General features: G+C 46.5%; 1 protein-coding gene across 1 annotated transcript in view; it reads right to left on the minus strand.

Moving 5' to 3' along the window:
• Positions 1–426: 426 nt before the first annotated feature.
• Positions 427–22,596, minus strand: part of GRK5 (G protein-coupled receptor kinase 5) — a 56,276-nt gene continuing 34,106 nt past the window's right edge. Inside the window, exons 9-16 of the mRNA XM_040361474.1 lie at positions 11,313–11,503; positions 11,187–11,224; positions 10,834–10,923; positions 8,105–8,313; positions 7,446–7,583; positions 5,215–5,352; positions 4,989–5,120; positions 427–992 (exon numbers count right to left, since the gene is read on the minus strand). Of these exons, the coding sequence (XP_040217408.1) occupies positions 894–992; positions 4,989–5,120; positions 5,215–5,352; positions 7,446–7,583; positions 8,105–8,313; positions 10,834–10,923; positions 11,187–11,224; positions 11,313–11,503 (1,035 nt within the window). The 3' untranslated portion in view covers positions 427–893. The remainder of the gene's footprint in view (positions 993–4,988; positions 5,121–5,214; positions 5,353–7,445; positions 7,584–8,104; positions 8,314–10,833; positions 10,924–11,186; positions 11,225–11,312; positions 11,504–22,596) is intronic.

Raw genomic sequence — 22,596 nt, forward strand, 5'->3', positions numbered from 1 at the left:
GGGGCCCCCTGGAGCTAGGGGTGGGGTTGCGATTGTGACCCCTGCAACCCCTTATGCTACGCCCATGATCAATGCTAAAGAAAAGGAGCCTCAGACCATCGTCAGGTGAAGGTCGCTAGATAACAAATAAGCAGAATTACAATTGGTCATGACTAATCTGATCAGATAGCATATTCCTTAAACTGGATTTTTTTTGTCCAGCTGTCTCTCCTGTAAATACTGCATGATAGTTCTGCCCTTTGTGATGCAGCCAACGAATGATACACATTCTGCAACAAGATATTCTGTGCGTCTATGCATATGCTCAAGTAGTCTCACGGACAGAAATGTGCCACCTGCTTCACCTGGAATGCTAACTTATGAAACTAAATTTAAAATCCTGCTTTTCCACAAAATGTTGTAATAAATGTTAGACACACTTAAAAATCCCGAAAAATAAAACATTTTTTTAATTTCTTTTGTTGAAAATAAAGATATAGAGTACAACTGTGGACACCTAAGCCAAGAGGCCCATTGGTCTTGTCGCTTGTCGTGTGGATTTAGTCCTTTTTTTTTTTGTGTGTGTACGATGTGATTTTGTTACCTGTTACATGCAATTGGCAATGTCCTATTGCAGAGTCATGTGACTGTGGGAGGTATAATTTTTCTTGTTTAACCCCTGTCATAAAAAGGAGGGGCTTGTACCCCCTCACCTGAGCGAATCTTCCATGTGAGGCTTCACTGTGAGAAGAGGAAAGAAACTCCCATGATCTGTCAATCCCGCCGACACACATATACAGCGTTCCCTGGTGGAAGGCTGTCAGGCCTCTGACTCTCCTCTCTCTCTGACGTCAGCAGTAGAAGAAGGTCACCACTCCTGACTGTATTTCCCTTTTGGTGAGTGCACTTCCTCACTAACTGCTTCCCGTTGAGTTGGAACTGATATGGTTGGTGTTCGCATGATGGTTTATAGAGGACTTGGGGCCAGGCAAACTGTTGGAGTTGTTTTGGTGCTGAAGAAGAAAAAAAAGATGAATTAGAATTTTTTTCAGATTGCACAAATACATGTACGTATACTGTTTGGAAGTAGAAGTGGTTTAGAAAATACACTCTGCACCTAACAAATCGTTGTTTTCTCAGAAAAGCTATGAAGGGTCCATTAAATGACTGTGGCAGGAGATGTGCCTCAAGCTGTTTTTTTTTTTAAAGAACATATGAAACATGTATCAGAATACATATATGTTAATCAGCTTGCGTCACCCTGGTTGTTCAGTGCTCTATAGCAGTGATTACCAAACATGCCAGATGTGACCCTTTGCTTACCTTTACCTGGCCCTTAGGGCACTGTTCCTCCCACTGATATGAGGCACTAATCCTTCCACTATCACCAACGATGAGGCACCATTCCTCCCACTGATGCACACATTGCGACACTATTTCATCCATGGACACTGATGGTTGGGCACTATTCCTTCCATTGACACCAATGATGAGGCATAATTCCTCCCACTAATACCAATGATGGGGCAGCATTCTTCCTCCTACTGACAACAGGTGCTATGTAAACGTTATTAACGTCATTAACCATCAAGCCTGATGCATGGTCTACTCCCACTGATGCTGGGGAATTTTCTACTCTCACTGGCTACAGTCCGGCCCCACTAAAGTCTAAAGCAGGGTAATATGGCTCTTTGTTTAGAAAGTTCCCTGCTCTATATCAATCACCTGGTATGGGGCAGCATTGTCTATGTAGAAGACTTCGGGCCGGATTCATAAAGAGTTACGCCGGCATATCAGTAGATACGCCGACTTAACTCGGAATCTAAGCCCGTCGTAAGTTTAAGTGTATGCTCAAACTGAGATACACTTAAACCTAGCTAAGATACGACGGCCTGCGCCGTCGTATCTTAGGGTGCAATTTTCCCGCTGGCCGCTAGGTGGCGCTTCCGTTGTTTTCGGCGTAGAATATGTAAATGACTAGATACGCCGATTCACGAACGATTCACGAACGTACGCTTGCCCGTCGCAGTAAAGATACGCCGTTTCCGTAAGAGATACGCCGCGTAAAGATAAACCTGCCCCCTAGGTGGCGTAGCCAATGTTAAGTATGGCCGTCGTTCCCGCGTCGAAATTTGGAAATTTTCCGTCGTTTGCGTAACTCGTCCGTGAATGGGGCTGGACGTAATTTACGTTCACGTCGAAACCAATGACGTCCTTGCGGCGTACTTTGGAGCAATGCACACTGGGAAATTCCACGGACAGCGCATGCGCCGTTCGGGAAAAACGTCAATCACGTCGGGTCACCAATAATTAACATAAAAGACGCCCCCTCATCCTCATTTGAATTACGCGTGCATACGCCGGCCCCATTTACGCTACGCCGCCGTAACTTAGGAGGCAAGTGCTTTGTGAATACAGCACTTGCCTCTCTGACTTACGGCAGCGTAGCGTAAATACGATACGCTGCGCCGCCGTAACAATGCGCGCCCCTACCTGAATCCAGCCCTTGATGTTAGTATAACTTAACCAAGAGAAGGACCATGTGTAATTACTGCAAGTCAGTTTTCGAACCAAAAAATCTTCTAATGCTAGACATTCCCCTTGAAGGGCGATCATAAACCCTCATTTAATATTTCATCAGCCTCAAACCCAAGGATATCTGTCCTTATGCAACTCTGTAGCACAGACTGTAATGGCTCCCTTTGAGCAGTACACCTCTCCCCCTTTAATGGGATTGATGGTTCATACTGCAGGTTCTTTGGACACAAACCCCACTACTGTATACAAAGGTTTCTGAACCCATGCAGTCAGGGCTGATGATCTGAGGAACATGTGTGACTATGATGTTGATCCTTGAGCTGAAGAATCAGAAGTTGCCGTTGAACCTGTAATCGAAGGAACAGTGCTAGTTGGTGAAATGCTGGAACTCATTTTCTGTCTCTCGAAGGTCTGCTCAGCCTAAGGCTGCATTCACACCTGAGCGTTTTGTCGCCTGAAGCGCGACGCTCAAAAACGCTAGAGGGGAAAAAATACATTATTCCCTATGGAGATGGTTCACATCTCCACTCCAAAACGCCTGACGCCGAACGCCTGAAGGTCAAACAATAGAACATTTCACCCAGGCAGAAGATAAAAAAAATCTACCAACATAGCAACAAGTGATGAAAAGATGATAATTTTTCTTATTAGCTAAAATAAAAAACGTCGAAGTACAAAAACGTCAGACGGCGCTGTATGCAAACGCGGGAAATAAGCATGAATACGCGCGAAAAAACGCCGGAAAAAATGACCGAACGGCCTACGTTCAGGTGTGAATGCAGCCTTAAAAATACAACAGCAAACCTTCCTTTTTCAGTGTAACTCTAGAGAGTCCTATCTTTGAATGGTTTTAAAAGGGTAAAATGAATCTTCTTATGGCGTGTACACACGCTCGGAATTTCTGACAACAAATGTTCGATAGGAGCTTTTGGTTGGAAATTCCGACCGTGTGTAGGCTCCATCGGACATTTGCTGTCGGAATATCCGACAACAAAAATTTGAGAGCTGGTTATAAAAATTTTCCGACAACAAAATCCGTTCTCGTAAATTCCGATCACGTGTAGACAATTCCGACGCACAAAATTCCACGCATGCGCTGAATCAAGTACGAGACAGAAGCGCTCGGTCTGGTAAAACTAGCATTTGTAATGGAGATAGCACATTCATCACGCTGTAACGGACTGAAAATCACGAGGCTGAAAAGCGGGAATCGTCTCTCACCAAACTTCTACTAATACGACTGGTATTGAACTTTCCTTAAATAGTGCCGTCGTACGTGTTGTACGTGACCGCGTTCTTGGCGATCAGAATTTCCGACAACATTTGTGCGACCGTGTGTATGCAAGACAAGTTTGAGCCAACATTTGTCGGAAAAAAATCCATGGTTTTGTTGTCGGAATGTCCGATTGTCTGTACGTGGCATTAGTGTCATTCTCCTGAATACACAACCCTTTTGTAGGGAGTCTTAAAAACAGTGCACAAGCTGTGCAGTGGATAGGTGAGAGGGGTTTGCCCATAATGAAGTATTTCTGGGGTAGATTCAAAGAGCAATTGCGTCTGTGTAACCATAGTTACGCAGCGCAATTGCTTACCTGCGCCGGCGTTACGAATGCTCCTGATTCAGGAACCTTGTTACGCCGACTGCAGCCTAAGAAATGACTGGCATAAGGCTCCTTATGCAGTCATATCGTAGGCTGCATTCTTATGTTGGCCGCTAGGGGGCGTTCCCGTTGTGGTCAGCGTATAGTATGCAAATTGCATACTAACACCGATTCACAACCCTACGCGAGCCCTGCGTACGCAGTTTACGTAGTTTGCGTACGCCAGGTTTCACGTAAGGCTGCTCCTGCTAATAGCAGGGGCAGCCAATGTTACGTATACCCGTTGTTCCCGCGTCGCGAAGTTAAAATTTTACGGCGTTTGCGTAAGTGAATCGTGAATGGCGCTGGACGCCATTCACGTTCACTTTGAAGCAAATGACGTCCTTGCGACGTCATTTGCCGCAATGCACGTCGGGAAAGTTTCCCGACGGAGCATGCGCACTACGTTCGGCGCGGGAACGCGCCTAATTTAAATGATCCACGCCCCCTACGGGATCATTTAAATTGCGCGCGCTTACGCCGGGCATTTTGCCGGAGCGCCCACGCAATTTACGGAGCTACTGCTCCATGAATCGTGGGTAGCGCAGATAATTTGCGGGGGCGCAGGGCAAAAACGGTGCCCTGTGCCTACGTAAAAACTGCGCAAATCTTACTGAATCTACCCCTCTGTGTGTCCATGTTCTATAATAAAGAATAATTCCGCCTAACAGAACCGCAGCTGTACAGAATTGCGGACAATATGCATTATTTTAAGTACTGTCTTTACTAGAAAAAAAAAATTCTCAGGAAGCAAGTACAGTCCTCTAGATCTTTCTGGAGACCTCTTCCCAGGACAGGACGTGGGCAAATTTGACCCTCTGCTTTCCTCACCTGACGTTTAAAGATGCGATGTAGCAGACTCTTCTTAGGTGGCTCTGGTGGGTGACTCCGGTTGAGATCAGGGGACATGGTACCATTAGGCCCGAAAACATTCAGTTCTTTGAAGCATTCAGTCTCTACCATCTAAGGGGTGGAGAGCAGGAGTTGTTACATGATGCTACACTGGGTGCAAAGCCTCAGAAGTCAATGCAGCCGGTATTACCTTTCACCTTCTTACCTCATTTTGCCAGGGGATGGACACTGAGCCTGTAGAGAACTTGCTGTAAAAGTCGTCATCTGTTTGGTCCAAGTTCACTCCCTTCACAGTGGAAAACTGTTCGATGTCTAGGACATCTTTGCAGTAGACGGCTCGAGGCTGTAGGAGAGTTTCAGTCACGGGTAAGTTTAAAGAAAAACTATAATGGATTTGTATTACTGCTATTTGAGTTGTTTCTTTAAGCTGAACTCCAGCTAAAAAAATACTTTATACTTCTTGCTACAATACTCAGCTTCAATCCAGAGCTGCTCCCTCAACAGTAATTTCTTTTAGCCATTCGATTTCCTTTGTCTTCTGGGTTAAACAGCTAGGGCCAGATTCACGTATCTGGGCGCATCTTTGTGCGGGCGTAGCGTATCCTATTTATGCTACGCCGCCGCAACTTAGACAGGCAAGTGCAGCATTCACAAAGCACTTGCTCCGTAAGTTGCGGCGGCGTAGCGTAAATTGGCCGGCGTAAGCCCGCGTAATTCAAAGTAGGCTGGTAGGGGGCGTGGTGTATGTAAATTATGAATCGTGACCCCACGTAAATGACGCGCCTAACGAACGGCGCGCGCATGCTCAGTATCACGTCAAATTTTTTCCCTAAGTTACGCCGGTTCAATGCTTAGTCAACGTGAACGTAACCCACGCCCATCCCCATTCACATACGACTTACGCAAACAACGTAAAATACGACGCTGTTCCGACGTTTCCGACGTCCATACCTAACATGACTTACCCCTGCTTTATGAGGGGTAAAGTTACGCCGGACCGACGGCTTACGTAAACGGCGTAGCTAAATCCGACGGGCGCAAGTACGTTTCTAAATCGGCGTATCTACCTAATTTGCATATTCGACGCGGAAATATACGGAAGCGCCCCTAGCGGCCAGCGTAAATATGCACCCCAAGATATGACGGCGTAGGAGACTTACGCCGCTCGTATCTTGGCAACAGTGAGGCGTATCTGATTCTATGAATCAGTCGCAAAGATACGACGGCGCACATTCGGACTTACGATGGCGTACGTGGAGATACGTCGTCGTAAGTCCTTTGTGAATCTGGCCCCTAGTGTCATTCACTCCACTTCCTCTGAGCCCAGGCTGTCACTGAGCTGCACCCAGGTGGGTGGTCCTTACAAAGCGGAAGGACTTTATTACATGAGAGGTGTTCATTGCAAGAATAAAGACCGGGGCGATCCTTACTGCTGTACTAAACACCTGTTATGGGTCTTTCCTCTTTTCCTTCAGTGGTAGTGATGGGGGCCACCACCAACACTGCAGGAGAAGAAGAAAGACCCATTTTCTCAAGTGGAGGGCTGCATCTAAATCAATCATTTTGTATTACAAATTTTCTGTAATTAAACCAGGAAAAGACGTGCATATAGCAGGGATAACCCCTGTCTAGAAAGCTCCATCCTCAGGGGTCCCTCCACTCCATCCTCAGGGGTCCCTCCACTCCCCTGCATACTGCTGCTGTATTCCTCTCTAAAGACCAGCCTGTATGAAAGCAATGCCACAGACATGGTCATGCAAGGGGTTCTAGATGTTCAGCTCAGAGTGGGGGCAAGTAATAAAGAGCAATGGCCGTCTTGCATTGGTCACTGTTTAGCTGGGACGCTACGGGCAACAAAAGAAGGCCCCATGAGCCTCCAGTTGGACAACCCTAGACTATATGAATGCTGGGAGCTTATAGAAGCTATACTATAGCTATACATTGCGCTAAATGACATTTTTTTTAACATAGACGTGAATCCCGATTCACGGACGACTTACGCAAAAAAATTGTTTTAATGAAACGCGGGAACGGCGGCCATACTTAACATGGCAAGTCTAACTATACGCCGCAAAACAGCAGCTTTAACTATATGCCGGAAAAAGCCGACTAGAGACGACGTAAGAGAATGCGACGGTCGCGCGTACGTTCGTGGATCGTCGGAAATAGCTAATTAGCATACTCAACGCGGAAAACGACGAGAACTCCACCCAGCGGACGCCGAAGTATTGCATCTAAGATCCGAAGGCGTACGAAGCCATACGCCTGTCGGATCTAACCCAGATGCAGTTTGAGGATTCAAACCAAAGATACGACGCGGGAAATTTGAAAGTACGCCGGCGTATCAGTAGATACGCCGGCGTACTCTCTTTGTGGATCTTCCCCATAGTGTCCATATTTCCAGCTAATAACCCCATCTATCAGAGGAATACTCACATCTGGGACAAATGGAGGGTCCATGATTCCCGCTTCTAACCGCTTAAAATATATGACTTTGAAGAAAGGATGCCTCTTGACCTCTGTTACCCTCTCATTGTGACACCCAAGCCGATTCCTCACATCTTTGGTTAGAAGCTGAAAGTGATTTAATAGAATTAGCAGAAAAAGAAAAATGAAGAAAGCGCTGTAAAGTGTATGATATAGGTAATGAAGATACATGACGTTGGGGGCTACCCCTCGACCCCACCACACTCTCCTGGGTTTGGCTGATACCAGGAACTAGCTGAAGGTCCATTACACATAACATGGATGTAAGCAAACATTGATGTGAGGTTGTAGACATTTACCGGCATGCTGGACAATTATCTGCCTTTAAATATATGTTCATGGCCTACTGATTAACACTGAAGCCTAGGTAGGCTGATAGTGCTGACTAGCCCTGCGGAAGGTAGCCACAAATTCTACCTGGGCAGCAGATACGCCTGAGTCTGTGGTGGGTGCCATAATCTGAATGGTCACATAGGGAGGTGATATGAGTGCTGATAGAGGGAGACATGTAAGATCAATGCAGATGTCCATGGTGTGGAGTCGAGTGACCCTTCGGGCACAGCCTGAAATGAGTACATGTGGAGGAGCAGAGCACTGAGTGGACTCACCATTTTACACAGTGACTTTGCTTCCTCAGAGAACTTCTCGCTATAAACCTCCTCTGTCTCCAGGACCCTCCTGTCCACCTCTTCCCGCTTCACCTTCTCCTTCCTGCCCCTGAACGGACTCTGTCCAGCTATCATCTCATAGATCAAGCAGCCCAGGCCCCAGAAATCAGGACTGAAGGAATATCGTTGGTTATTGAGCACCTCCGGGGCTGTAAGGACAATTCACAGGCTCAACACATAGAAATAGAGTCAGGCTGCCAATCCTGAGTTTCCTAACAGAAAACTACTCCTTTGGGGGTCAGAGCTACTCACACAGCTTCTGCCATACTAGTGAGAAAGCCCTGAAAGGATTCTCTTTTCACTCTGAACTGACCTGTTGGGTCATCTTCCCTGAGAGAGGGATGCGAGGCAAAGAATTAAACTGACCGCTATCAAAGTTTTCAACAGTTGTCACCCAACTGTTGTCGTCAATTCAAGCCCATGAACAGGCAGATTATAGCACAGTTTTTTTTAGATGACTGCATAGTTATATATAGCCAGATTCAGAGAGGTTTACGCCGGCGTATCAGTAGATACGCCGTCGTAACTCTGAATCTGCGCCATCGTAAATTTAAGTGTATCCTCAAATTGAGATACACTTAAATCTAGCTAAGATACGACATCGGGCGCCGTCGTATCTTAGCTGTCTATTTAGGCCGGCCGCTAGGGGCGTGTACGCTGATTTACGCCTAGAATGCGTAAATCAGCGAGATACGCCTATTCACGAACGTACGCTTGCCCGTCGCAGTAAAGATACGCCGTTTACGTAAGGTGTTTTCAGGCCTAAAGTTAGTCCACCAAAAAGATGGCGCAGCCAATGTTAAAGGGTCACTAAAGGAATTTTTTTTTTTAGCTAAATAGCTTCCTTTGCATTACTGCAGTCCTGGTTTCATGTCCTCATTGTTCGTTTTTGCTTTGATGTTGCTGTAATTCCTCTCTGTTCTGGACACTTCCTGGTTGTCTGTTTCCTGATCAGCACAGTACTGGGAGATTTCTCACTGTGGTGACTAATCAAGGAGGTGTGTCTAAAAACCCTCAGCACCAATCCAGTTTCATTTTGCAAAACCTTCACTGCCATCTATTGGCTGTCTGGCTCTGTACATCAGAGAACCAGGAAACAACAGCAAATACGAAACTAAACTGCAGGCACATTATATGATTGGTTTTTATCTATTTTTAATCATTTTTAAAAGGAATCAGTTAACTATTATGTCTCTATACCCTGTAAACAGTCATTTCAGCAAAAGATTTTTTTTCCTTTAGTGACCCTTTAAGTATGGACGTCGGTCCCGCGTCAAATTTTTACGTTGTTTGCGTAAGTTGTCCGTGAATGGGGCTGGGAGTAATTTACGTTCACGCCAAAACCAATGAGTCTTTGCGGCGTAATTTGGAGCATGCGCACTGGGATACGTCCACGGACGGCGCATGCGCCGTTCGATAAAAACGTCATTTACGTGGGGTCATGCTTTATTTACATAAAACACGCCCACCTCTTCACAATTTGAATTAGGCGCGCTTACGCCGGCACATTTACGCTACGCCGCCATAACTAAGGACGCAAGTGCTTTGTGAATACAGCACTGGCCTCTCTAACTTACGGCGGTGTAGCGTATATGAGATACGCTACGCCTGCCTAACGATTCTTTTTGAATCTAGCTAATAGTTATTTGGTAGGGTAAGGTTGAATAAAGATACCAGTCTATCCCTTTCAAACTGAATATGTGTGTGTTTGTGTTTATAACACTAGCATTTTCTATAGTGCTGTACATTGTGCTCTCTAAAATCCCTTTCACGCTGGGGCTGTGGGTGCGTTCGTGGTAAAGCGCTGCTCGTTTTAGTGCCGCTTTTTACTGCTGTTTAGGTAGCGTTTTTCGGCTGCTAGAGGGTACTTTTAACCCCAAAGAAGGGGTTAAAAACTCCCGCTTTGCGGCTCTTCCGAAGCGCTGCCCATTTATTCGAACGAGCAGGGCGTTTTAGGAGAACTTAATACAGCACTCCCAGCCTGCACCAAAGATGCTGCTTGCAGGACATTTCGGGAACGTCACGCAAGCGCACCACCCGAGTGTGAAAAGTCACACTTAAATAAGTGGTTTTCAGATGCTTAGCAGAGGCTATTTCCAGCGCTTAAGTGCTTGAAAAACCGCCCCAGTCTGAAAGGGGTCTAAGAAACACATCTAAAAGAATTTTAAATGTATCTACCCTCCCTGTCAACACCACCAACTGTGGAAGAGAGTTCCACATCCTTACCGCTATACCAGTAAAGAACCTCTTACACAGTTTAAGATTGAACTGTTTCTTGTCCAACTTCATGGTGTGTCTTAGTTAGAGACTTTAGGTTAAATAGTTTTCTCCCAACTCTAGAGTCACCATTTAAATATTTATATATCACTTAATATAACCCCTCTTAAGTGCCTCTTCTCCAGGGAGAAAAAGTTTTATGTTTTCAGTTATTCCTCATAACTGAGGTCCTCCAGTCCCCTTATTAGCTTTGTTTCCCTTCTCTGGACTCTCTCCAGTTCAAGGACATCCTTTCTGAGGATTGGTAACCAGAACTGAAAAGCATACTCAAGCTAAGGCTGAACCAAAGTTTTGTAAAGTGGTAGAATTATAGTTTTACTGCATGTTAGGCTAATTTGGACAGCAAAACAGGTAGACTTGGCCAAGTCATAGTGGTAGCAGATTCTACTCACCCATGTAACCAACTGTCCCCACACGGCCACGGATTGTGTCCCCCTCTGGAATTTTCACAGCTAGACCCAAATCTGATATCCGGATATGACCTGTAATAATGTAGAACACAGACATAGGAAACACTGTCTGCAGAAGATTCCGATCATGTTCTTGATAAGTCTAGGTGGTCCCAGGAGATCATGTCACATGCTGTCCCTTTTCCCAGGAAATTGTATATTTTGCTGTCCCTTCTCCCAGGAGATCATTTCAAATACCTACCTTTAACCCAGGAGACCAAGCCTCATGCTGCCCCTTCTCCTAGGAGGCTGCGTGACATGCTGACCCTTCTCCCAGGAGGCTGCGGTCTACTTACCGTGATCATCTAACAAGATGTTTTCTGGCTTCAGGTCTCTGAGTGAGACAAAACAGAAGGGTCATATTCATCAAACTTTATAAAAATTTACAGTAAATAACAATATAAGCAGTCTGGTACTCTCACCGGTACACAATACTCTCTTGATGGAGATCAGCAAGACCGCATAGTATCTCAGCTGCATAGAAAGAGGCTCTTTGTTCCTGGAAGCCTGGGTTTCCCATGCTGTAGATGTGGAATTTCAGGTCTCCTCCATTCATCAACGTCAGCACAAGACAAAGGGCGTCCTTCGTCTCATACGCATATGCCAGATTCACCTGATATTTAAAAAAAATATTTTATTTCAGAACTCTCTTATTATACCATGTAAATTAATATATTTTTTGCTGCATCCACCACCTGCTTACTTGAGATGCAGCAAAAACTGGAGGGCGGTGGGATAACCTTGTGCTGATCACATCATCCACAACATGTGGCCACCTCTTGAGGAGGTTCTGCCACACCAAATCTACACATATGCTAGCAATTGTCCCTTAATTTGCTTCTTTACACCCATCACTGCAACAGGTGTGTCTAAAATAAGAATTGCCTGTGTTGCTCTACAGCAGTTAATCAAGTTTTCGGGTTGCATTGAACTCTGTGTATTCCGAACACATGCTGTAGGTAAGGCAGGGCTCAAAATTTCAAGTCCTGAGCTACTAGCCAGGCCTCAAGAGTTACTCGCCACCAGTTGCCCCACCTAATTCATACACTGCCCTGCGCCTAATTGCACCCGTAAACACGCCCTCGTAGATTATCTCATGGAATGACAATGTTTTATGCAGAATAAAGTTACAAAATTAAATATTACCAACAACAACTTTAACAAAATGGGACAGGGCACTGGGGGCAGACCAGAGGGACAGGGCACTGGGGGCAGACCAGAGGGACAGGGCACTAGAACTGGGTCTCTTCCCCATTCTCTTGCTGTCTCCTCTGCAACTCCCATCCATCCTCTCTCTCTCTCCCATTCATCTCATCATCAGGAGCCTGTGTGTGCGGCTCCACGCTTGCATGTCCCTACTTCCCCCTTTAATTCAGACTGGCAGAGAGGAGAGGAGCTGCAGCACAGCGGGAGGGAGTACAATCCAGCGCTGAGATCCACACAACTGCACAGCCATTGACACCATAGCACAGCGCACACTGACAGCGCATAGCACACATTGAGACCAGTCTGCTCACAGTGCTCAGGCTAAACTGTTGGACACTTACATAGAGCACAAGGAGAAGAAAACTGCATAAACTAGAAGGCTGCCGCTCTCATGTCAGGGCAACTTTCAATGAGCGCTGCACCGGAGTGGTAATTTTGGCAATCCTCCACCTCACTCATTACTTTCTGCTCTCCAGCTACATTGGTCGGGCCCGGGGGAGGGGGGCAGGCTCAGAGAGGTCATACTGTTGGGTCCCATGGCTTAATGAGAATTGTAAGTAGAGCACCTGTGTACTGCTCTGCCTGTGTGCGGCTCACCAGACTACTTTTCCCGAGCATGCACCTTTCCTCTTCGGCCACCAATCTCATCGGGACTCTAAGTGTAGGCACAGATTGGAGGGAGATTGGTCATGCAGCCCTGTCATCACTCGCCCCCAGCTTAAATCCACTTGCCAAATGCTAGTAGGCGAGTGGAAATTTTGAGGGATGGTATAGTGTAGTCATTAAAAGCAGGCCAGCTAAATCAATGCAGGAAAGGGGTAGATGGGTTAGTAAAGAAACAATGGCCAACTGTTTCCTTCTTTACAACATCAGGATTACCCCTACTTTATAGGTCAGAGAACTTGAGCCCTTATGAGATTTTGTTTGGGGGCCCACCTAAGACAGGGTTGTATTTTCCACATCGGACTGTTGTAATATATAATCATTTTATTTGTTATGTAATTATGTAATATAGGCAACTGTGAACCAAGATACCAGTCAATGCTTGAGGGGATTGTGCTATGGTCCAGCTAGTTATGCCCCTGAAAATCGTATCAGAACACCCGTGAACTAAGAGTCACCAATGGTATTGAAGGAAAACTTCTCCCAAAGGGTCATTTAACTCTCATATCTGTGGACAAAAAAGTGTAGCGCTCTGATACAATAAATGATGACATTGAAGTCAAAACAATACATGAATAATAGATAATGATGTAAAAACAAAGTATCAAAATAAATATGGAACCGTGGTTCAAATGATAAAACAGCGCTAAGAAGTGTATAGCCCCAGGTAGGAGCTTTAAATATGAAAACAAAGGTGGTGTGCTAGGTGATCAATAAGCAAGGCGTGAGTGCACCCTGTACCCTATTTAGAGATTCACCAGACTAATAATAAAATTCCCAAATGGGATGCAGGCTTACCACAGCCTGTAAGAGGACTGGCTTGTAAAAGTCAATCCTCTCAGGCACAACCTCCTTATGTTTTCAGAATCTGCCACAGGTCATTCCAATGGGGGCACATATAGGCAAAAGAGAATACTCAATAGTGAAGTAAGACCAAAAAATATCCCACACCATGCCAGGAAAACAAAGCCCCCTTAAGTAAATGCCCGTACAGAAAAACCAAAGTAAATGAACAAGTAATCAAGCCTGTAATGTTCTGCTGTCACCGCCGTCCACGAGCACCAGGGGCCGCACGAGTGTTTGTATCGCTGGTAGCGCTGGTAACCAATGGTCAGCTTGTGGAGCGCAGAAAGACTTCCTGTGTTGCGCCGATGTAGCCACGCCCTGACGCGTTTCGTCACTTCCGACTTCGACAGTCGAAGTCGGAAGTGACGAAACGCGTCAGGGCGTGGCTACATCGGCGCAACACAGGAAGTCTTTCTGCGCTCCACAAGCTGACCATTGGTTACCAGCGCTACCAGCGATACAAACACTCGTGCGGCCCCTGGTGCTCGTGGACGGCGGTGACAGCAGAACATTACAGGCTTGATTACTTGTTCATTTACTTTGGTTTTTCTGTACGGGCATTTACTTAAGGGGGCTTTGTTTTCCTGGCATGGTGTGGGATATTTTTTGGTCTTACTTCACTATTGAGTATTCTCTTTTGCCTATATGTGCCCCCATTGGAATGACCTGTGGCAGATTCTGAAAACATAAGGAGGTTGTGCCTGAGAGGATTGACTTTTACAAGCCAGTCCTCTTACAGGCTGTGGTAAGCCTGCATCCCATTTGGGAATTTTATTATTAGTCTGGTGAATCTCTAAATAGGGTACAGGGTGCACTCACGCCTTGCTTATTGATCACCTAGCACACCACCTTTGTTTTCATATTTAAAGCTCCTACCTGGGGCTATACACTTCTTAGCGCTGTTTTATCATTTGAACCACGGTTCCATATTTATTTTGATACTTTGTTTTTATAGCTTTATTGGGTTTTTTACCCATTTTAAAATAGCAGCTCTTTGGATCTTTTTATCAATTTTAGTTACTATTGATAAATCCAACACCTTTCCTTCACTTCTTTTTCTACACTTGGGATCAGACAATTTATTGTCCACTGGCGCCGGAAGTGCACTTTTAGTCCCATACCTGTCCAGTTGATGCACCTTTATCTTTAATAGATAATGATGGTAGAAAAATGCACATATAATGAGGACAAATGAATTCTGTCATGGATGCATAAAGTCCAAAGTGAACCAAGTAATGAATAAATAACCCAAAGTTCAAAATTGGAAATTCAATGAAAGTGAGATGATGTCTTCCAAAGAAAAAAATAAGTGAATTGAGATGAATTTCAAGTGAAAGAGATATCCCGTCACCAGTGTGAGTGCAGGCTTACCGGAACGTGTGGACTCTGAGAAGGTAGAAAGGTATAGTATAGCAGGGCTCAAAATTTCAAGTCCTGAGCTACTAGCCAGGCCTCAAGAGTTACTCGCCACCAGTTGCCCCACCTAATTCATACACTGCCCTGCGCCTAATTGCACCCGTAAACACGCCCTCATAGATTATTTCATGGAATGACAATGTTTTATGCAGAATAAAGTAAAAAAATTAAATATTACCAGTGCGCATGCGCGCGGCGCCGAGGACGGTCATGAGCTGATCGAGCTCCGCACAGCCTCGGCCCTTAAACAGCCACAAATAGCGTTTGGACGGGCGGATCGCATCCCAGCCAGCTCCTGTTACGAGGACCATGCAGCGGAGGACGGCCGGTAACAGACATAACCAGCGCCGTCCCTCCCAGCAGACCCGGAAGACGCGATCCTCACAGGCCCTGCAGCAATCCCCGCAGTCCAAGATGGCGCCGGGTAAGGGGAACGTCTCACGTAGCGGCTCCCGGGCGCAGCCGAATCTCCAGGCCGCGGAGGTGAGACAGGGAGGGGGAGACTTACATCAGACTGGCCCTCAGTCCCAAGTGCGTTCTCCCTGGGGACAGATATTGTCACAGCCTGGGTCGGTAGCTGGAGGAGGAGGTGGTTCCCCCCTACATCGGGCCCCCCTGCCTACAATGGCGCTGGGAAGCAATCAGGGAGACCAGGATTTGGAGACTGCTCTGCATAGCCCTGGGAATGTGATTTCAGTACAGGCTGTGGTTCACAGAGACCCTTTCTCCTCACAGTCCCAGGATGGAACCCCCTCCCCATGCTCAGATATGGATAAAGGGCCTAGTCAATCTCCTTTGTTAGACTCCCCTAATGGGGCACAGTTGGTGTTTGCGGACTCCGCTGCTTCATCCACAGACAGGCAGATGGCTGAGCTAGTTGAAGTGACTTTCAGTCAGAATAGTCCCGGGCTTTCATTGCCCTCAGTCCCTGCTCCAGCATCATCATATTCTGGGGACACGGTGCTCCTGGCCAGATTTTCAGCCCTTTTGCAACAGGAATTGACAAAAGCTTGCACTATGATAACCTCAGGGATAAAATCTGACTTTCAAGAAATTGGAGCACGATTGGATAACATTGAAACCAAAATGGACGGCACGGTCAAGCGGGTTAATCAAAACTCCAAGATGATCACTTCGCTACAAGATCAATTAGATGACGCTAACGCAAAGATCGAAGATTTGGAGAACAGATCTCGGAGATACAATTTCCGGGTGCGGGGTCTCCCGGAAACCGTGGTGAATTTAGAAGAGACCGTGCATGCCTTGATGTCACAATTGATCCCAGATATCTTGCCTCATCAGTTAGAACTGGACAGAGTGCACCGCGCCTTGACGGCCCCCAGGCCCGATGGCCTACCACGTGATGTCATAGTTAAGCCACACTACTACAGGATCAAGGAGAGAGTGATGCTGGAAGCCAGGCAGATGGGTAATGTTACGATCCTAGAACATCCGGTTCAGATCTTTGCGGACATTTCTCAATTAACAATTCAGAAGAGGAGAACACTTAAACCCCTCTTGAGCCATCTCATCAATCGTCACATCAAGTACCGATGGTCGTTCCCGTTCAAACTGTCGTTTTCATACAAGGGTAGACCCTACTCTTTCAACTCGTTCCAATCGGGGGAGGCGCTGCTCCGAGAATTGGGACTGATATCCATGGATCCGCAGACTCCCACCAGCGGGTCCGGAGGGGGGGACAGGCCGATCTCCCCCCTATGGTCTCAGCAGGGCCGTTCCAGAGCCAGGAAACCCCCCTTGAACACTTGAATCTTGGGCATAGTTGGTGTCTGGTTCTCTTCTTCCTGTTGCCCCGCTTTGCCCTTTACAGGTTTGCGGGATGAATCCCTCCCACAGTGAGGGTTACAAAAGTCGAGGACGTATAGTTTTCATGCTTATCCTCCAGTTAATTTTGAATTTTTTTATGCAGATATAATTATGCACACTGTTTATACCTAGAGAGGACCGGGTCCCGAATGGGAATTACAATTTTTTTTTTCTTCCTCCTATAGGAGATATTTAGTTTTACTGGCTGGGGCCACCTGTCCGTCTAAATTGGAGTGTACGAAGGGCCGAGGTGGTATCGCATGCCACGTATTGTGAACTTGCCTCTCCTCTCCGAGTAGAGGTAACTTCACTCAAGTTGACGGGTGTTTCTACACCCCCCGAATACACGCTGACTAGCGGTGTGTTAATGGAAGGGAGGGGGGAAATTATTTTTTCCCCCTCCTTTTTATTCTTTTTGATTATTTGGATGTTGTTGTTCATTTTTCTTTTTCTCCGGTTTTTTTCCCGGATAAAATTGTTACTTAGCCGGTTTAGGTTAGCCTGTGATATGATGTACACATGCCGGTTTTTTCTATGTCTTTTCCTCTATAACCTGATCTTTTTCTTCTCTTCTCGAGTATATCTCTCTGTTGGTGCATCCCCCTCCCGAGATGGGATACAACTGCAATGCCCGGGGCGTTTTAGGCCTGAGTCCTCGACGCTTCAAAACCGTGAGTACAGACTGCCGAATCACCATGGCTTACAGGCCGTCTGTCAAGTACACCATTCTTACACATAATGTGCAGGGTATCAATTCCCCCACCAAGAGAGCGAAGGCCTTCCAGCAATATCACAGGATGGGGGTGGATATTTTGCTCCTACAGGAGACACACTTTTCTAAGACTTCCGCCCCTAGGTATTTAAATGCGAGATACACAATGGTGTATTCATCTAATGGCCCTGATAAGAAACGGGGGGTTGCTATCTGTTTTGCCAAGAAGGTCCCATTCACGCCTACCACTGTACTTAGAGATAAGGAGGGTAGATATGTCATGGTAGTGGGGAAAATTAACGAGAGCGAGGTCACCTTCCTGTCATACTATGCTCCTAATACAGGTCAACTAACTTTCTTTCGCACTATGCTGGAGATCATAATGCCCCATGTGGCGGGCCATGTGATCCTGGGGGGTGATAGCAACACGTCGCTAGATCGGGTTCTTGATAAATCGAACCCTGGGAAAGGGATTTTAAAACACGCCTCTAGACAGAGTGGGGCACTGGCGCGTCTTCTACATAATTACGATCTGATAGATGTATGGAGGGATGCCCACCCAACTGATAGGGACTTTACACACTACTCTCATGTACACAGAACATATTCGCGCATAGACCATGTGTTCACGTTCTCTCCCCTGCTTTCGTTCGTCTCATCTGCAAGGATACTCCCAATGGCATGGTCAGACCATTCTTCGGTCCAAGTAGAGCTAACTGATCTTTGGGCTAAATCAAGCCCCCCGTCGTGGCGTATGAACGAGTCATTGCTTAACGATCCTATCTTTGAAGGAGAAATTGAGCGGGCGATACAAAACTACTTTAGAGAAAATTTTTCTTCGGTCTCCTCCCCGGTGACGCTATGGGCGGCCCATAAGGCTACGATTCGTGGCACGTTTATACAGCTTGCCACTAAGGTTAAGAGGGAGCGTGAACACATGATCGCGTGGTCGCGCCATAGATTTTACTCCTTGGGGGACAAACCGAATAAATTGTTGGCAAGAAGACTAACACCCAGGCCGTTTAATTCCGCTCTCCCTAAATTGCGTCTGGGGACTGGCCAAGTCACCCAGAACTATCACAAAATACTTCAAGAGTTTTCTTCGTTTTTCTCCAAATTATATAAATCCTCGGGTGATTTTAATAAGAACCAGGCAGAGGCATTTTTGCGAAATATACCCATCCCCAAGTTAAACAAAGTCCATGTAGATTCAATGGAGGAAGAATTTACTATAGAGGAAACTGTGGCGGCCATTAAATCCTTGAACCCTTCTAAATCGCCTGGTCCGGACGGGTTTTCTGGACACTACTACCGTAAATATACTGAAATCCTAGCGCCGCGTCTTTGTGCCTTTTTTAATGGGTTGCGGAGAGGGCTCCCTCTCCCGTCGCAGGAGAATAGGGCGTTTATACACGTCATCCCCAAGCCTAATCAGGATCATAGTGATTGTACAAACTACCGCCCAATTTCACTGATCAATGTGGATCTTAAATTACTGACAAAAATACTGGCCACTCGTGTGAACTCGTTTCTAGCTCGATATATCCATCCAGACCAGGTGGGGTTTGTACCCCACAGACAGGCCCCAGATCAGACTAGGAGAATTATTGACATCATATCTGCGATAAACTCGGGCTGGGATGGCGGTTTTTACTGCTCTCGTTAGACCTGCAAAAGGCGTTTGATTCTCTGTCTTGGGACTACCTTTTTTATATACTAGAAAGATACGGGTTTGGTGCGAGTTTCCTGACAACACTCCAAACAATATACAGCGCCCCTATTGCAAACTTGCTGGTCAGGGGCTATAAGTCTCGGGACATTTATATAAATAGGGGTACCCGACAAGGTTGCCCGTTATCTCCTTTGTTGTTCATCCTGGCTTTGGAACCCTTGGCGACCAAGATTAGAATACATCCTGATATATTAGGGGTTCGTTGTGGAGGGCGGGAGCACAAATGTGCGCTGTTCGCGGACGACATGTTGATGCTCCTCTCCTCCCCGGTCACCTCATTGCCTACTCTAAACGCGGTACTGGGACATTTTGCGGCATTTACAGGTTTGCGGGTCAATCATTCCAAATCACAGGCTCTTGGCATTTCTCTACAACCCCATGTAGTTCGTGCTCTGCGCGGACAATATTCTTTTAGCTGGCAGGAAGAAGCACTCCCTTATCTGGGTATTTACTTAACTCCCACCCTTACTACATTATATCAGAAGAACTATCCCCCATTGTTTCGAAAGTTGCTGGAAGACCTTCAAAGGTGGTCAAACAGGCCCCCGTCGTGGTTCGGCAGGCTGTATTCGGTCAAGATGATTATTTTACCAAAGGTGTTATACCTTTTCAGGACCCTCCCAATAGCCATAGCTGGGGCGGACCTCAAGAGGTTTCAGGCTAAATTACTTGACTACATATGGGACCATAAGAGGCCTAGGGTGAACAGGAAGACATTATACTCTCCTAAATCGGGCGGCGGTTTGGGTATGCCAGACCTTCTAAAATATTTCCATTCAGCTCAATTGGCCCAGTTGATCCGATTTCATACAGGCCGGTCCAGGCCGCTCTGGATGGGGTTGGAGTCCTCTCTGAACCCAGACAGAGAGGTCAGCCACCTCATGTGGCTGAGGGGACGGGATAGACCATCTATGATGTGTCCGTCTCTCTCGTTCTCCCTGAGCCTCTGGGATCGCTTGTCAAAAACTTACAGATTCAAGTCGCCTCACACTCCGATGGCGCCCTTATTTCACAATCCCCTGTTCACCCCGGGTCTCCGTCCCCAGGACTTCTCCTGGTGGACCAATAAGGGTTTATTGAGGATAGCAGATCTGTGCGATCACAAGGGGGCTTTGTCAAAAATGGTTCTGCAGGACAAATACGGTCTTCCGAACTCTGAATACTTTAGATATGCTCAAATTGCGCATTTTCTGGAGACTTTAAATCGCACTTCTGATCTTACTACTTCTACGGCTATGGAACAACTTTGCAGAACCTTTGACAAACACTCCGGCCACATATCATTGATTTATGGACTGCTGTCTTCCGGTACCCAAAAAATGGCCTATATGACTAAGTGGGAACAGGATATTGGCATGGAACTGGACATGGCGGATTGGAGTAAGCTGGTACAGGGAGCCTCTAAGTCATATATCAATACCTCTCTAATAGAGGCTAATTACAAAGTACTAATGCGTTGGTATATGGTACCTGCACGTATTGCTAGCTTTGTCCCGGGGGCGTCTCCGCGGTGCTTCAGGGGGTGCAGTGTGGACGGTACTATGTATCACATTTGGTGGACGTGCCAAAGGGTGAGACGATTTTGGATACGCACTTATAATTTTATCTACTCTCTAACCCAGGTGAATCTTGTTAAGTCGCCTCTGCATGCACTGCTGGGACGCCCGGTGGAGGGAACATCAAAACACTTGAGAAAACTGATAGCTTTTATATTTGTGGCAGCTAGAATAACCATTGCCAAGTCTTGGAGGTCCCCAACTGTCCCTTTTTGTCTGCTGAAGTCCAAATTGTCTTGGATTATGGTGAACGAGAGGATGTCGGCCATCTTGAACGACAGGGTAGCGGTTTTTGACAGGGTGTGGGACCCTTGGATCTCCTATCTCACGACGGTACATTGATCTGTGCCAATGAACGGGTTTATTCTACTCTGATACCTCCCTCTCGTGGCCGGGGTAAGGATGCACCATCCCCCCTTTTTTTTTTTTCCTCTCTTTTTCTTCTTCTCTTCTTTTCCTTCCTTTTCCTCCTTATCTTTCTTACTTTTCTCTCCTCTCCTCCTTATGCATTTATAAGGCTGTTCCCCATGGTTACTATACTGAATCAGCTTTAACTGACTGTTACTTGTTGACCCCATGGGTCTAGATAGTGCCTCAAATGACAGACCCGGGGCTGGGTCTAAGTTATCCGTCCTGATAGATAATTGCAGTAGGAGCACTAAAAGTTGAGTTAATGATGTGTTTTTGACCTGCCAAAATTTGTATCTATGCTAGTCCTTCAGATGGAGGCTATGATCGTTTCCCCCCCCCCCCCCCCTCTCCCTTTTTCTTTATTCTGTACACCCTATTTTTTTTTGTCTTGAAAAAATTTAATAAAAAACTATTGGAAACGAAAAATTAAATATTACCAACAACAACTTTAACAAAATGGGACAGGGCACTGGGGGCAGACCAGAGGGACAGGGCACTGGGGGCAGACCAGAGGGACAGGGCACTAGAACTGGGTCTCTTCCCCATTCTCTTGCTGTCTCCTCTGCAACTCCCATCCATCCTCTCTCTCTCTCCCATTCATCTCATCATCAGGAGCCTGTGTGTGCGGCTCCACGCTTGCATGTCCCCACTTCCCCCTTTAATTCAGGCTGGCAGAGGAGAGGAGCTGCAGCACAGCGGGAGGGAGTACAATCCAGCGCTGAGATCCACACAACTGCACAGCCATTGACACCATAGCACAGCGCACACTGACAGCGCACAGCACACATTGAGACCAGTCTGTTCACAGTGCTCAGGCTAAACTGTTGGACACTTACATAGAGCACAAGGAGAAGAAAACGGCACAAACTAGAAGGCTGCCGTTCTCATGTCAGGGCAACTTTCAATGAGCGCTGCACCGGAGTGGTAATTTTGGCAATCCTCCACCTCACTCATTACTTTCTGCTCTCCAGCTACATTGGTCGGGGGAGGGGGCAGGCTCAGAGAGGTCATACTGTTGGGTCCCATGGCTTAATGAGAATTGTAAGGAGAGCACCTGTGTACTGCTCTGCCTGTGCGCGGCTCACCAGACTACTTTTCCCGAGCATGCACCTTTCCTCTTCGGCCGCCAATCTCATCGGGACTCTAAGTGTAGGCACAGATTGAAGGGACATTGGTCATGCAGCCCTGTCATCACTCGCCCCCAGCTTAAATCCACTTGCCAAATGCTAGTAGGCGAGTGGAAATTTTGAGGGATGAGGTAAGGCATGTCCTTCAACCTAGCTACTGTATATTTGATACAGCCTTAATTAAAAGCATTACTGAATTTATATTTTCAT

Source organism: Rana temporaria, chromosome 8 (assembly GCF_905171775.1).
Source record: "Rana temporaria chromosome 8, aRanTem1.1, whole genome shotgun sequence".
Lineage (NCBI taxonomy): Eukaryota > Metazoa > Chordata > Amphibia > Anura > Ranidae > Rana > Rana temporaria.